Source organism: Oryctolagus cuniculus, chromosome 8, assembly GCF_051225735.1.
Source record: "Oryctolagus cuniculus isolate XC-2025 breed Fujian yellow rabbit chromosome 8, ASM5122573v1, whole genome shotgun sequence".
NCBI lineage: Eukaryota > Metazoa > Chordata > Mammalia > Lagomorpha > Leporidae > Oryctolagus > Oryctolagus cuniculus.
In genome coordinates this window covers 10570086-10587164 of record NC_142874.1, presented here as the reverse complement: position 1 = coordinate 10587164, position 17079 = coordinate 10570086, and the positions used below count along the sequence as shown (strand labels likewise).

The 17079-nt window shown below is 43.4% G+C and overlaps 1 protein-coding gene across 1 annotated transcript in view; it reads right to left on the bottom strand.

Annotated features, from left to right (window-relative positions):
• Positions 1–1530: 1530 nt before the first annotated feature.
• Positions 1531–17079, bottom strand: part of TMA16 (translation machinery associated 16 homolog) — a 35087-nt gene continuing 19538 nt past the window's right edge. Inside the window, exons 5-7 of the mRNA XM_051831709.3 lie at positions 9722–9870; positions 3620–3662; positions 1531–2359 (exon numbers count right to left, since the gene is read on the bottom strand). Of these exons, the coding sequence (XP_051687669.2) occupies positions 2161–2359; positions 3620–3662; positions 9722–9870 (391 nt within the window). The 3' untranslated portion in view covers positions 1531–2160. The remainder of the gene's footprint in view (positions 2360–3619; positions 3663–9721; positions 9871–17079) is intronic.

Sequence of the window (17079 nt, the reverse complement as noted above, 5' to 3'; positions counted from 1 at the left end):
CAGGACACTCGAGGCCCAGCTCAGCTGTGACAGAGTCTAGTCGAAGTGGATACATGAAGGTCATGAGGTTGACAGCAAGAGGAGCAGGAATGGTGACCCCAGAGCCTGCACACAGCACAGGGGAGATACAGCAGCTTACGTGAGGATAAGAAATGGGGAGGGCACGACATCCAATTTGACTTTCATTCTACAAACACAAATATTTGCTAATTAAAGCAGATGGGGAGAGGGCACAGAAGACACAGAATTCATGACAACAGGGGCAGAGTGGTGACTTAAGAATGAGCGTTTCTGAGGAGACAATACAGAGCGGGAGCCAGGGCCCCGGCAGCATCTGTCCTTGAACGGAGTGGGCTGTTCTGTCTGGGGCTGCTCACACACTGCAGAGCCAAGCACGCCACTCTTCCTCTGCTCTGTAGCTTCGGCTTACGGAGGCTCTTACGAGATATGCTACTGAGTTAAAAGGGTTTAGATAAAGGTAGCCCAAGTTATCACCCCCAAAAAACATTCTGTGTAGGAGAAATTACAAGCATCACTATGAGAAGTTGTCGCTGCCTATTTTGGCCCAGATAAGGGTGATGTGATTTTTATCATCATGTTCCCAAAATTTATTAAAACAACTATGTATCTGTTCCAGTTCCCGGTAATTTAACTTGTTAGTTTTATCTTCTACTTAGATAGCATAGAGAGAACTAGGCAACAATGTTTAAGGGGAAAGAATTTGCTATTTTCACAACTCATTTATCTAACACTTCAGCATTGAGTATCAGAACAGATAAATCACAGTAAAGATAGTAAGAATTGTTTTATAAGTCAGTGTCATAACTATTTTGAGACTAAATATGAACCAAAACTCTACGCAAGAAACATTATCTGTAGTCACTGCAATCACAAAACCACAAAAATTAAAGCTCATCAACCTGAGTTTTACCACTGAAAATTCAAGTTAGAATCGTATGGGCCGGCGCCGTGGCTCACTAGGCTAATCCTCCACCTTGCGGCGCCGGCACACCGGGTTCTAGTCCTGGTCGGGGCGCCGGATTCTGTCCTGGTTGCCCCTCTTCCAGGCCAGCTCTCTGCTGTGGCCAGGGAGTGCAGTGGAGGATGGCCCAAGTGCTTGTGCCCTGCACCCCCTGGGAGACCAGGAGAAGCACCTGGCTCCTGGCTTCGGATCAGTGCGGTGCGCCGGCAGCGGCAGCCATTGGAGGGTGAACCAACGGCAAAAGGAAGCAAAAGGAAGACCTCTCTGTCTACTCTATCAAAAAAAAAAAATCATATGAATTATGGAAATAAATTTTAACCTTACAAATAAAAAAGTTATTTTAAATAAATTCAAAGCAACATAGTTGATACCGAGTTAACCTCACACAGCACTGTTTTCTCTGAAATACTTATACAGATTAAATTATAAAGATTATCACAGAGCTTGCATGTAACAAGCTCTGTGATAAAATTGTACATTTTTCATGATATTTGAAACACTGAATTATATTTCAAGTTAACCTATCTCTTGGAAGAAAAACACAATCATTGGTGATCTAATCTTTACTTCTGTATCCAATCTATCACTTTTCACACACAAAAAAATTACACCATGATAATGAAATAATCTGGTCTCTTTCAACAAAGGGGATAAAGGACTTCAGGTTAGGTGTGGGAGATCAACAGTTTTAATTATTTTACCATTTCACTTTGGCTCAGAAGACAATGAATATATAATGAATATGCAATTCCATACCACACCATCCCCCTCTTTGACAAAGCAAGAAAATACGGTTAAGGGTAGAGTTAGTATGGCATTACCACTGGAAGGCACTTTTGCTGTCCTAACTCAAAAAATATCCACAGTAATCAATAGGAAACAGGTCATTGTTCATTCCACAAATGTGAGATCAAGCAGTCCTAAACACATGAGGAAAAAAATTAAAACATTTTTGTCCCCGTATTGCTCCCTACAACTCCAATGAAAGCTTCAGCAAGTCGTTTCCACTGTAGCCACGTAATGTGAATGAAAAGCCACCTCCACACTGAAATAGACGTTCACACCATTTGTGAAACGGGATTTTCATAAAAGAATCCAACAGCAAATTCTTCTATGCGACTGTTTACCCAACCTGTGAGTGGGACTTGCAGCTCTATTTGCAACCCAACTGCAGACAGTCAGGCCACCGCAGTCATTTCCTCGTCTGAGTCACTTGCTTCATCTTTCAGGTCCAAGTCTCCCAAGTCTCCCAAGTCTCCCAAGTCTCCATCTACGGTTACAGTGGTTTTCTTCTTGCACTTCCTGGGAATGGCATCATTAGCACAAATTTTTCTCATTTTAATGTTTGGCAGTTTCTTCAGATCAAAATCCCATTCCCTGGATAAAATAAAGGGCACTGAGTGTTGGTAGGAACTTAGATGGAAAAGTAGAAGTTAGTCAAGATTCAAAACTAAAAGTAGCAGAGCAGTTTTTATAAATTTACACATTTTAATGAACCAGGAAATAAAAACCAATATCCTATGAACTAAGATGTTTTCCACATTTATTAAACTACAATATTAACAATTGCCAGAGAATCCCACATAATCAAAATTTCAAAATACATAAAAATAGTAGCAGAAACGGTCTTCGCTCCATTCTTTTATCATCTCTAACCCTGAAGTCCACCTCCACCAGGCTACATGATGGCAAAGCCATAAAAGTCAGAAGCATGTCAGACGTGGCAAACCTTAAATACCCAGTCACAAGAGGATCTTCCACACAGCAGCACATCCAACTTAGGTTTCAATAATCAAGCAACTGTCTCCTCATAATAACAAGGTTTCCCATCTTCAGTCTCAGTCCTTTCTGTGACAATTCTACGTTCGATCACTTTAGGAGCAAGGCGGAGACAGCCGAGAACTGAACTCTAACCAGCCCTAACTGAGCCAGATCTGCACAACTCCTGTTTTCCATTTTATTTAGAGGCAGAATATGCAGTATATTTTAAATTTCATATTTGAGTAACTTTATAGACACAAAACATTTAGGGCACAAAAAATCTTAAGCTTCATGTATCTAAATTATAGACATGATTTGTGTGAGCTAAAATGCAAACTACTCAAATATGATGAGTTGTATTAGCTAATTTAGTTTTTAGAAATTCAGAACCATAAAAATACTATAAAATAAGTTTAATGTTACAAAATCAGTTCCAAGCAGTATAACTGATTTCAAACTAATCTTAACAAAATTAAGATCAATCACAATGGCTTATTTAAGACCTAAATGATCAGTAGTCTTTTTTTTTTTTTTTTGGTGTCAGAGAACCAGTGTTTAAAAACAAAACTGAAGTGTTCTATCAATCCTGCTGTTGTAATATTATCTTTTTAAAAAATAAGAACCTGGGAGGAACTGTAGCATCAAGTCCTTTAAAGTACTTTAAACTATTGGGAAAAACGATTAATACCATGTTGTTATCATTTTGGTGTGTATTAAGTGATTCAAATAAATACAACTGTGAATTATTCTTTCGATAACAGAGAAAAGGTTAAAATAAACTCCCGATTTTCTTTTAGCTGCAATGTCTAGACTCCAAAGTTCATGCTCATGTATTTTATATACATCTTCACAGGAACAACAGTAAGAGACACTCACCTAAATGTCTTCAGGTTACTTGCTGTTATAATGTCTGGAATCTCTGGAAAAGAAAATAATTTATATCTAGTAGGCAACATTTTCCAAATTGTACCATTTTTAATTTCTTAAATCATCTTGGATTCAACAAAAAACCATATAGCTATAATTAACATGAAAAGTATAAATGGCCAAGTTTAATAGGTGATTTAGACTTTAAAAAAAGTCTTTTTTTTTGTTTTTTTGTTTTTGTTTTTTTGACAGAGTTAGACGCTGAGAGAGAGAGAGAGAGAAAGATCTTCCTTTTTCTGTTGGTTCACCCCCAAATGGCTGCTATGGCCGGCGCGTTGCACTGATCTGAAGCCAGGAGCCAGGTGCTTCCTCCTGGTCTCCCATGGGGTGCAGGGCCCAAGGACCTGGGCCATCCTCCACTGCCTTCCCGGGCCACAGCAGAGAGCTGGACAGGAAGAAGAGCAATCAGGACAGAATCCAGCGCCCCAACTGGGACTAGAACCCGGGGTGCCAGAGCCACAGGTGGAGGATTAGCCTAGTGAGCCACGGCGCCGGCCGTGAGAAGTTTAACAACACAGTTACGGCTGTGGAATGCAATGGATGCTTCAATATTTGCAGGAGTACACGATGCACAGACCAAGGCAGGGCAGTGAGAATCTCCACCCCCGTCAGAGCTGTCGAGCTCCTTCTAGCCAGTCGTGAAAGACTCGTAGGTCCCTGAACTACATCTTCCCCTTGTGCTGCAGAGCCGCTACAGACAGGCCGACATCTTTTTTTCTTTTTAAATGGTTCAACAGTATTCTTCTGTGCACACCTTCCACATTTTCTTTATTAATTCAACTACTCACAGGCATTTGATTCATGTCACACTGTGATTTTTACTGCAGCAAACACAGGAGTCTGGGTATTTCTGATAACTTAATTTCCTTTGCATATATACCCAGACGTGGGATACCTGGCATAATCTATTAGGTTTTAACGACCCCCGTACTATTTCCCATAACCAACTGTACTAACTTATATTCCCACCAACAGTGTGAATTCCTTTTTCCGGTGCAGGAGGTTAAACGTCTTGTGACAAAGACACCTGTTTCTGATCCAGATTCTGGCGACTGCACCTGAGAAGGCAGCAGAAGGTGGCCCAAATGCTTGGGGTCCTGTATCCCATATGGGAGACCCACACAGAGTTCCAGGCTCCTGGGTTAACCTGGCCCAGCCCTGACTGCTGTGGCCATTTGGGAAGTAAACCAGCAGACAGAAGGTCTCCCTCTCCCTGTCACTCTTTCAAATAAGTAAATCATTTAAAAAAAAAAATCCCTTTTCTCTGCATCTGCCAACTACTTTGATCACTACAAACTGCATACAACAAGTGAAGTGTACTAGGGGGTTCCATGATGGTGGATCAGCAACAGTGTGATCCGATTTAGGCTAAGCGAAAGTGGAGAAGGTGCACTCTCAGAGAAGGGCTGCAGGGGAGGTCATGAAAGCAGTAGAGATGGCCCAGACCCACGTGGAGGTTGCAGACATGGAGTAGGAGCAACAAAACGAAGAACAGACACGGAGAGAAGAGCAGCGAAACAAAGAACCCAGCCGCTTGGATCTGGGGGAGAAAGCACCCACCCAGGTAAACCAGCGAGATCAGACTGCACGGGACAGCTGGAGGAAGAACTGCACCATTTCTGGGTCTGGCTCAGATCCCTCACAAAGGGGGGGGAGGGGGGTGAAGCAGCATCTCTCTCCTCTCCCCGTTACGGCAGTGACCTGCAGCCAGCAGTGGGAGGGCTGGTGCCATTTCTGGACACAGGCAGGTGGTGAGACTGAGAAGACATTGTGACTATGTGAGAGGAGGTAGGTGTAGCTGGGTTCTGGGCAATCAGAGTGCCGCCACACAATCTCAGAGCTTATGTGGTTCATCCAGCAGTGCAGATGCACACACGGGGGCTAACACCTGGGCACTCCTCAGCTTAGAGAAGGGGTGGTCACGCCCACACAGGTGACCGTTCCTCTCCTTCCAGTTATCAGAGAGCTACCACACCCAACGTGGGTGTTACCCTGGATACTCACCCCATCCTGGAGCACTGAGCAGAGCTCCCTGGCCACACCCACCATGCACTCCTTGGTATTTACTAAAAGTGTAGACATTCCACTAAGCCACAGAGGCACAGCTCAAAGATAAAAGCCATCAGAGGAAGAAAAAAAAGTTCAACAAATGCCTAGAAATAAATGAAGAAATTCAAGAAACAAGAATAAGGAAGACAGCAGAGTAAGGAAGACACCATGACCCCCCCACCACACACACACACAAAAAGAACATCTCAGTATCAGAATGTGAAAATGAAGAGATTGAGGAAATGCCAAAAATGGAATTCAAAAAGTTACCTACTCAAATGCAATCAGAAGCAAAACCAAGAACAAAAGCAAACCATATGATATGAATATTTTTCCCATAAAATTGAGGTTTTAAAAGAAATCAAAATGAAATATTGGAAATGAAGAATTCAATATATCAAAAAATGCAGTGGAAAGACAGAGTTGCTGAAGCACAATGAATATCTGAACTTGAAGACAAATCTCTGGAAATTTTAGTCAGACCAAAAAACAAATTAGAGAATAGTTTGAGATCTATGGGATCTATCCAATGACCCAACATATGGATGGGTCTTAGGAGTGCCTGAAGGTGTGGGAAGAAGGTACTAGAAGGCCTTTTTAGTGAAGTAATTACAGAAAACTTGCCCACTTTGGAGAAAGATAGCAATGTTCAAATAGAGAAAGCAGATAGAACTCCTGACATGACCAGAAAAGATCTTCACCACAACACGCTGCAGTAAAAATTTGCATAAAGATTCTAAAATATGCACGAGAGAAATGCCAGGTTACTTTCAGAAGATTTCCAATTAGACTCACAGCTGACTTCATCAGAAAACGTACAGGCTAGAAGTCAGTGGCAAGATATAGTCCAAGTCTTAAGAGATAAAGAACTGTCAACCCAAAAAACTCATTATGAAGAAGCTTTTAACCCAAAAAGCTTTCATTTATAAATGAAGGTAGAACAAAGACATTCCATAACTAACAGAAATTCAAAGACTTTGTCACCACTCATCCAGCCTTACAAAAGATACACACACAAACTCAGAAAAAAAAACTATCATGAAAGAATGCCAAGACAGAAAATCCCCCAGTAAAAGTAAAAATAAAATCCAAACTAAATGACAGGAGTACTCACAGAAAAATGGCAGGGCCGAGTAGTGACTTATTAATAGATACTACGAATGTAAATGACCTCCACTCTCCAGTTAAAAGATACAGACTGGCCAAATGGATTAAAAAAACAAGACCTCATCAATAAAGATACATGCAGACTAAAAGTGAAAGAATGGAAAGATATTCCATGCTAATGGAAAGAAAAAAAAGGGCAGGTGTAGCCATCCTATTATCAGACAAAATAGCCTTTAACACGAAAACTGTAAAGAGACAGATAAGAACACTATGTCATGATTAAGGGATCAATACAACAGGAAGACATGGCTATAATAAATGTATGTGCACCCCCACACGGGAGACCAGGAGGAAGCACCTGGCTCCTGGCTTCAGATCGGTGCAGTGCACCAGCCACAGAAGCCACTTGGGGGGTGAACCAACGGAAAAAGGAAGACCTTTCTCCCTGTCTGTCTCTAACTCTGCATTTCCAAAAAAATAAAAATAAAAATGTATGTGCATCCAATTACAGGGAACCTGGCTATTTAAAAGAACTGGTAACAGAGGTAAAGGGAAAAATAGATTCCAATATTATAGTAATGGGGGACTTCAACACCCACTTTCAAAGGATAGATCAGCCAGGGGGGGGAAAAAGCCAAAACAGCAAAGCTAATCAACACTATGAACCAAATGGACCTGATACATACAGAACATACCACCCAATAGTTGCAGAACACACATTCTTAGCAGTGCATGGAATTTTCTTTTCTCTAGCATAGACCGTATACTAGGCCATAAAGAAAGTCTCAGCAAATTAACAACAACAAAAAAATCATACCATGCACCTCTCTGATCACAATGAATTGAAGCTCAAAACCAACAACTCATAAATCTCAAGAACATATGCAAACACATGGAGATTGAACAATATGCTCCTAAATAAATAGTGGGTCATAGAAGAAATCAGAAGAGAAATCAAAAAAATTTTGTAAACAAGTGATGACGATACATCATAAAAAAACTTATGAGATATGGGGCCAGCACTGGGACACAGCTGGTAAAGCCGCCACCTGCAGTGCCCACACCCAAGCCAGTTTGAATCCCAGTTGCTCCACTCCTGATACAGCTCTCTGCTATGGCCTGGAAAAGCAGTACAAGATGGCCCATGTCCTTGTGCCCATGCACCCTTGTGGGAAGACCTGGAAGAAGCTCCTGGCTTTGGACTGGCGCAGCTCCAGCTGTTGCAGCCAAATAGGGAGTGAACCAGCAGTTGGAAGACCTCTCTCTCTGCCTCTCCTTCTCTGTGTGTAACTCTTTCAAATAAATAAATCTTTAAAAAAAAAAAAAAGGCTTATAACAGAAGCAGTGTTAAGAGGGAAGTTTATAGCAATCAGTACCTACATCAAGAAACTGGAAAAAGTTACCAAATAAATGAGCTGACAGTGCATCTCAAGGACCTAGAAAAAAAACCACCAAACCAAACCACACACTAGTAGGAGGAAAGAAATGACTAAAAATAAGGAGAAATAAAATTGAAACAAAAAAAGATCAGAAGAGTTTTTTTCAAAAGATAAAACTGACACACCACTGGCCCAACCAATCAGTGGAGAAAAAAAAAAAAAGACAAATGAATAAAATCAGAGGTGAAAAAGGATATTTAACAGATACCACAGAAATAAAAATAATCATCAGGAATTACTACAAACAGCTATAAAGCAACAAACTGGGAAACCCACAAGAAACAGATAAATTCCTGGACATACACAACCTACCTAAATAGACTCATGAAGAAATAAAACATCAACAGACCAATAACCAAAATAGAGATTGAATCAGTGGTAAAGACCCTTCCAACAAAGAAAAACCCAGGTCCTGAAGCTTCACTGCTGAATTCCAGCAGATAGTTAAAGAGGAATTAATTCCAATTATTCTCAAGCTATTCAAAAACAATTTAAAGGGAGGGATTGTTCTCAAACTCCTTCTATGAAGCCTGCATGGCCTTAATCCTTAAACCAGAAAAAAGACATGACAGAGAATGAGATCTACAGACCAGTATCTCTGACAAACATAGATGCAAAAATTCCAAACAAATACTAGCCAATCGAATCCAAGGACACATCAAAGATCATTCACCTGAACCAAGTGGCATTTCTCCCCAGTATGCACGGATGGGTCAACCCTCACAAATCAATAGATATAATACATCATTTTAACAAACTGAAGACAAAAAGCCATATGGTTATCTCAACAGAAGCAGAGAAAGCATTTGATAAAATACAACATCCTTTCATGTTGAAAACATTAAGCAAATTGGGTATAGAAAAATTCCTCAACACAATCAAGGCAATTCATGACAAACTGATAAAGGATTAATAACCAGCATATATAAAGAGATCAAGACAACCCAGTCAAGAAGTGGGCAAAGGACCTAAAACATTTTTCAAGCGAGGAAATTCAAATGGCCAGACACAAAAAAAATGCTCAGGATCACTAGCCATCAGGGAAATGCAAATCAAAACCACAAGTGGGTTTCACCTCACCCTATTAGAATGCTAATTTCTCTATGAAAGCCAAGCAACAAATGCTGGTGAGGATGCAGAGAAAAAGGCACCCTAATCCACTGTTGGTGGGAATGTGAACTGGTCCAGCCACTAGGGAAGACAGTATGGAGGCATCTCAAATCTGGGTATAGTCCTACCATATGACCCAGCCACCCCACACCTGGGAATTTACCCAAAGGAAATGAAATCAGCATATTAAAAGGCGATCTGTACCCCCATATTCATTTCAATTTATAATAGCTAAGATATGCAATCAATCCAGATGTCCATCAACTGAAGACTGTGGATAAGGAAATTATGTACCATAATTTGTCTTGCTATGTGTTTAAGAGAAACAGAACTGCAATGAGCATACCCAGGCCGTAGCCTTCATACTGCTGCCGCTCACGCTCCATCGTCTGCTTGATGACCGTCTCCCGGGAACAGTGCCGCCTTCCCTGTCTGTCTTTGATGCTGTTATGTAACTCAATCTGCTCCAGCTCACTGCTGAATCGATTTAAATACCTGAAAAACAAGGATATGATTTGCATTCCAACAATACAGGTTAGAGCCTGTGTTAATTCAGTTAACATTTAATCCTTAGCCCTCACCCGTCCTTTACGTTTTTATTATTCCTCTGTTCACATCCTCAGATCTCTATACCCCTTCCCTGGATAATGTGAGCATTTCTTATTTTCAGTGACAAAAATCACATGCTACTATTGAAGGCATGTTGAATCACAGACACTCATATTTAATCACCTACTGGACATCTCCATTTAGATGTCCCCTCATGGTTTCCCCTGTAACACATCAAAAGTAAACCCGTTGGGGACATTTTTCTGGCACAGCAGGTTAAGCCACCGCCTGTGACGCTGGCATTCCATTTGGGCACTGATTGTGTCCCAACTGCTCCACTTCCAATCCAGCTCCCTGCTAATGGCCTGACAAAGAACCAGAAATTGGGCGTGGGGGGTGGGGTTCAGCGCTGTGACTTGGTGAGTGAAGCCACCACCTGCAGTGCCGGCATCCCATGTGGGTGCTGGTTGAGTCCTGGCTGCTCCACTTCTGATCCAGCTCTCTGCTATGGCCTGGGAAAGCAGTAGAGGTTGCCCCAACTCCTTGGGCCCCTGCACCCTCGTGGGAGACCTGGACAAAGCTCCTGGCTCTTGGCTTCAGATCAGTGCAGCTCCAGCTATTTTAGCCAACTGGGGAGTGAACCAGTGGAGGGAAGACCTCTCTCTCTCTCTGCCTCTCCTTCTCTCTCTGTGTAACTCTGACTTTCCAATAAATAAATCTTTAAAAAAGAAAAGGGAAAAACAACAACAACAACAACAACACAGAAGACGGCCCAAGTGCTTGGCCCCTGCACCCAAGGAGGAGACCTAGAAGAAGCTCCTGGCTTCGGCCTGGCCAAGCCCTTGCTGTTGTGGCCATCTGGGGAACGAATCAGCAGATGGAGGGCCTCTCTCCGTCTCTCCCAACAATTCTTTCAAATAAATATTTAAAAAATAAACCGAGTCGGAAGATCCAAGATGGCTGAACAGGGTGGAGGCACACCGACTTCAGCTGCTCTGGAATACTCAAAAGGACCATACTTCCAGGGTCTGAAAATTTTCAGCAAAGAACTAACGAAACCAAGACTCTGTAGGACAAAAGGCAATACAGACATGGCTGCTGTGTGCCGCCATCTTACCGCATTAAGGTAGGGAGAAACTCCCACATGCCTGCCACTCAGTGTCAGCGCAGAGGGAATTCTACCAACACCTGCTGACTTCCACTTCACCCTGAGAAGCTGACTAGGGTCTGAGCAACTTCTGGGCTTGCAGCAAGGAAGCCACGTCGTCTCCTTCCCCTCCCCGACCCCTGCAGAGCGGCATGCTTGGCAGCAGGAAGTCCAGCAGTGTCCTCTGTTCCACGTCCACCAGCACCAGAGTCTGAGTCAGGGCACAAGTCAGATGCCCTGTGTCCTGCAACTGCAGGAGTTCCGGGGCATTAGCCCCACAGCTGCGGTAACACAGTTTATGTGAGCTCACCTTAGCTTCTGGGAGCTAACATCAAAAGTGGCCAAAGAAAAATCCATCTTCACCCTGGAAGATCTGGGTAATGACCCCTTTATAAACTACAACGCCTGGACTATAACAACTAGTTCTAACTTTCTCAATGAAGAACCAACCTGCACTCCCCTCCTCTGGACTCATGCCCTCCAGAGCAGAATCTGCTGTATCCCTTGTAGGACTAAGCAGGGTCCAGCTCACATCCCCTAGTCCTAGGACCAGGGCTGATGGTAATATAAGCTACAGCACCAATTGGGCACTCCTGGCAGGACCTGCAGAAGAGTCCCTTTGCATCACATAGTCCTACAGCCACAGCAATGGGTGCCACAAGCATCGGCATCACAAGGGGGCAGCCACAATTTTCTCCCTCAACACCAAGAGCAAGGCCCTGGCTTTCACCATCACCAGAGAGACTGATACTGAACTCTCTGTGGACCAGAGATACACACCCTAGGTAACCCATGTTCACACGTCTATCACTACAAACTACAGCAGACTGGACTACTGTGTCACTTAGACACGCCTGACATTAGGACAAAGGAAATCACCCAGACTACACTCCTGGGCTCACCTAGAAACAAAGCCAAAGAAACAAGCCAAGTGATACCTTGCATTCCAACTAAACCATACAATGTTTTACAATAAAACCTGACTCCATAAAGAAGGGATGATCACACCAGATCCAAATATGTCAACATTGGGACACCGAAGACTTGAAGAAACAAGGTAGCATGAAGCCTCCAAATGAACATAATAATCCTCAAACTTAGACCCTGAGACGAAGCGAATGTATGAAATGACAGACACAGAACTCAACATGATTGTAAAGAAACTCAATGAGATGCAAGAGAATCCAGGTTGATTAAGAAACGAGGAAATTAATGAGTGTATTAATGAAAATCCACTAAGGAGATAGAACCCTTTAAGAAGAATCCAACGAAGTTTTGCAGATGAAATCTTCAACCGGTGACTGAGTGCTTTAACAGAATAGACCAAGTGCAGGAAAGAACCTCTGATCTCCAGGCCAGGAATTCTGAAATAACCCCATCAGACAGAAATAGAAAGTTATTAAAATCTACATGAAATATGGGATACTATCACACGACTAAATATTCTTATTATGAGTACACATGAAGGTGAGGTAAAGAAAAAATGGTTGAGAATTGTTGCTGTGGATTCATTCTGAGAGGAGGAGCGTGGTGGGGGCAAGAGGCACGGAGTCATCACACAGACCACAGGAGTCGGTGAAAGCGGGCCAGAGGGGAGCCGGGGCAGACTCGTTTATTTCAGCTTAGACAGCAAGGCAGCCAATCCAGTCAAGGGGCAGTTTATGCCCTAACCAATCAAATCACAGCCCGTTGCCAGGCAGGCTTCATTGCCAGGTGGTTTCCCAGAGGGTTTCTGAAGCCATTCCTGAGTAACTGACGCTCCCTTGCCAGTGGCCATCTTGGCATGGCCTTCTCATTCCAGAGAATCTGCTAAAAGATATAGCTGAAAATTTGCCAGGCCTTGAGGAAGACGTGGACACCTAGACACAAGAAGCTCAAAGAACCCCAAGCAAAAAAAGAAAAGATTTTCTTGATTGTATTAGTCAAATTGTCAAAACTTAAAGGACAAAATCCTAAAGAAACTAACAGAAAAGCATGAAATTACATATAAAGGGAAATCAGTATTATTTACATCAGATTTCTAAGTGGATCCACTATAAGCTAAAACAGACTGGGAAGATATAGACGTCTTAAGAAAAAAAAATGAAAAATGAAACTTCTAACCAAGGATATTATATCTAGTGAAGTTATCCCTTAAAAGTACAGAAGGGAGGCCGGCGCCGCGGCTCAACAGGCTAATCCTCCACCTTGCGGCGCCAGCACACAGGGTTCTAGTCCCGGTCGGGGCGCCGGATTCTGTCCCGGTTGCCCCTCTTCCAGGCCAGCTCTCTGCTGTGGCCCGGGAGTGCAGTGGAGGATGGCCCAGGTGCTTGGGCCCTGCACCCCATGGGAGACCAGGAAAAGCACCTGGCTCCTGGCTCCTGCCATCGGATCAGCACGGTACGCCGGCCGCGGCGGCCATTGGAGGGTGAACCAACGGCAAAGGAAGACCTTTCTCTCTGTCTCTCTCTCTCACTGTCCACTCTGCCTGTCCAAAAAAAATAAATAAATAAATAAATAAAAATAAAATTCCTTTAAAAAAAAAAAAGTACAGAAGGGAGCCCAGCACTGCGGCACAGCAGGCTAAGCCACCGTCTACAGTGTTGGCATCCCATATGGGTGCCGGTTCAAGTACTGGCTGCTCTACTTCTGATCCAGTTACTTGGGAAAGCAGTGGAGGACGGCCCTAGTCCCGGGGCACCTGAATCCGCGAGGGAGACCTGGAAGAAGCTCCAGGCTCCTGGCTTCAGCCTGGTCCAGCCCCAGCCATTGGGGCCATTTGGAGAGTAAGCCAGAGTATGGAAGATCCATCTCCTTAGCTCTAGCTCCACCTTTAAAATAAAGATTTTTAAAAATGAAAGAAGTTAAGGAGAGGAAAAGGTGCCGTGGCATAGGTCAAGCCTGAGTCTGCAGCACCAGCATCCTATATGGATGCCGTTTGAGTCCCGACTGCTCCACTTCCGACCCAGCTCCCTACTAATGTGCCTGGGAAAGCAGCAGCAGATGGCCCAAGTGCTTGGGACCCTGTACCCATGTGGGAGACTTGGATGAAGTTCCTGGCCTTGGCCCAGCCCAGTCCTTGCCATTGTGGCCATTTGGAGAGTGAATCAGCGAATGGAAGACTTCTCACTTGGCCTCTGCCTCTCCTTCTCTGTAACTCTTTCAAATAAATAAACTCAAAAACAAACAAAGACAAAGTATTTTCCAGATAAGCAAAAACAGAATTCACCAGCACCAGGCCAGTCTTACTAGACATTCTGAAGGGCATCATGCATTAGATTAAACATGAACACACTGGACAGCACCAAATTCACTAACACAGCAGGCAGAATCATTATCCAATTAACAAACTGACAGGTCTTAGTTCTTATCAACAGTAACACTGAATTTAAATAAAGTCTCTCATCAGGATACACGTTGGCTGAATGGATAAAAATCTGTGACCCCACTATATCCTGCCTAGAAGAAACTCATTTCACAAAGATACACACAGACACTAAGAGAAGGGTTGGAGAAAGATACATCAGGCAAAGGGAAACTAAAAATGAGCAGGAATAGCGACTCTGGCATCAGATGAAACAGACTCAGGTCAAAAACTGCAAAACAAGGTAAACAAGAGCATGTATTTTGATAAGTTCAATTCAGCAAGAAGACATATCACAAATATATATGCACCCAACCCAAGAGCATCTAGATATATAAAGCAAATAATAGAGCTAGATGGGGAGACAGATGCCAATACGATAATGTTGGCTGACTTCAACACCTCACTCAACAATGGACAGATCTTCCAGACCAAAAAATAAGTAAAAAAAAAAAAAAACACACACACACACACACACACACACACAATTGATACTGCTAAGATGGCAGATTAGGGAGAGACGTGATGCGCTAGACAAGGGATAAACAGTGAAAGAAAGGGGTGTAGGAAGTGCACTTTCAGGGGAGGAGGAGGAACCCCGTGGACCTCTGTGGAGGGTGTGGACGTGCAGCACAAATGCAGGCTCAGTGCACGACTTTGGTGACCTAGAGCCAGAGAAGGCGGCAGCTTGGAGATGGAGGTGAACCAGACTCCGGCAACCGGTGGTGATTTAACTGGGGGGAGAGCATGGCTTGAGTCAGGGATGGAGCCTTGGAGCTAGCAGCTGCCCGCAGACCTAGGTGAAGGAGAGGGGGCACATTTGTCTCAGGCCAACTTCCCCACAACAGCTCGAGCTGCCTTGCTGAGAAAGGGTGGGCACCATTTTGGGTCTGCAGGCCAACTGTGTAAGCCCTTGTGCACACCCAGCCACTGGCTGACACAGGACGCCACCCTCACAGCAGTACAGGAGGCAGTGGTGGAGCTACATTCAGCCAGCGGCTCTTCTGTACTCCTGTGATCCAGTGATTCTAGCAGAGGGAAAAAAATCCATAGTCCCCACTGACTGAGCCTGGCTGAGAGGGGGCTGGGCAACCGCGTAGGCTGGCGAGGAGCCTGCAGCCTCCTGGGATCAGGACGCCTAGGCAGAGCTGTCTCAGGGAACACCTGCCTCTGCTGATGCAGCAGGCTGACAGGGCCAACCAAAGTCCCTGCACCCAGTCACCGTGGGAGCCTTGTGTGCCGAGGCCATGGGGACTCAGCGGTTCTACATGAAGGTGCAGGGAGAAGCTGGGTCTCTGGGCAATGGCCAGGAGCAGCTCCACATGCTCACTGGGCTCACAGGGAAGCCTGGGCACATCATTTGTGCGGTTCACATGGTGGCACATAACACACCAGGGCCTAACACTGAGGCAGTGAAATCTACTACGCCCAACTTTGGTTTGTTACCCTGGACACTTCACCCTGGAGTACTGACCATTGCTCCCTGGCCACACCTTTCAATATTCACTCAAAGTACAGACATCCCACTAAGCCACAGAGGCATAGCTCAAAGATAAAAGCCAACACACAAATCCCTAAAAACATAGAAATTCAAGCAACAAGATACCATGAACCCCCCCCCGCCACAAAAAAAAAAATGCAATTTAAGAATATGAAGATGAAGAGATTGAGGAATGCTGGAAGTGAATTCAAAAAATGAATCCTGTAACTGCTCAAAAGCAATCAAACAAATCCATGGAAGAAAATCGTACATGATATGAATGAAAATGTCACATGAAGTTGAGATTTTGAACTATTAGACATGCAGAATTCAATAGATTGCACACAAACTGCGGTGGAAAGTCTTAGATTTCACGAGGAAAAAAATCTTATAGTCCAGCCAAGAAAACAATAAGAAAACAGCAAACTTAAAAACAGTGTTGGAGATATATGGGATACAATCAAACAAACATACAAGTCTTAGGAGTTCCTGAAAGCCTTTTTAGTCAAATAATTACAGAAAATTTCCCTAATCTTGAGTAAGGGACATCCAAACACAGGAAGCATGTAAAACTTCTAACAGACATGACCAGAAAAGATCCTCACCATTACACATTGTAATCAAACTCTCCAGGGTAAAACTAAGATTCTAAAATGTGCACAAGAGAAATGCCAGGTTACTTTCAGAGGATCTCCAATCAGACTCGCAGCTGACTTCTCATCAGAAACCCTATATACTAGGAGACTGTCCACCCAGAATACTGTACCCTGCAAAGCTCTCATTTATGAACAATGGGGGAATAACAAACAAATTCAAAGAATACATTGCTACTTGCCCACCCTTACAAAAAGTGCTTACGGATGTGCTACACATAAAAACACAGAAAAGTTACCATTATTATGCAAGAATGTGAAGGCAGAGAAATCCCTCAGTAAAAGTATTAAAGAAATCCAAAATTAACAATAGGAGAATTTATGGAAAAATGACAGGGCCAAGTTGTCATGTATCAATAGTAACTTTGAATATAGATGGCCTCAACTCTCCACTTAAAAGATACAGACTGGATGAATGGATTAAAAATCAAGACCGATCTATCTGCTGCCTACAAGATATAAACCTCACAAGCAAACAAACCTCACCAACAAAGACACACACAAAGTGAAAGGATGGAAAAAGATATTTCAT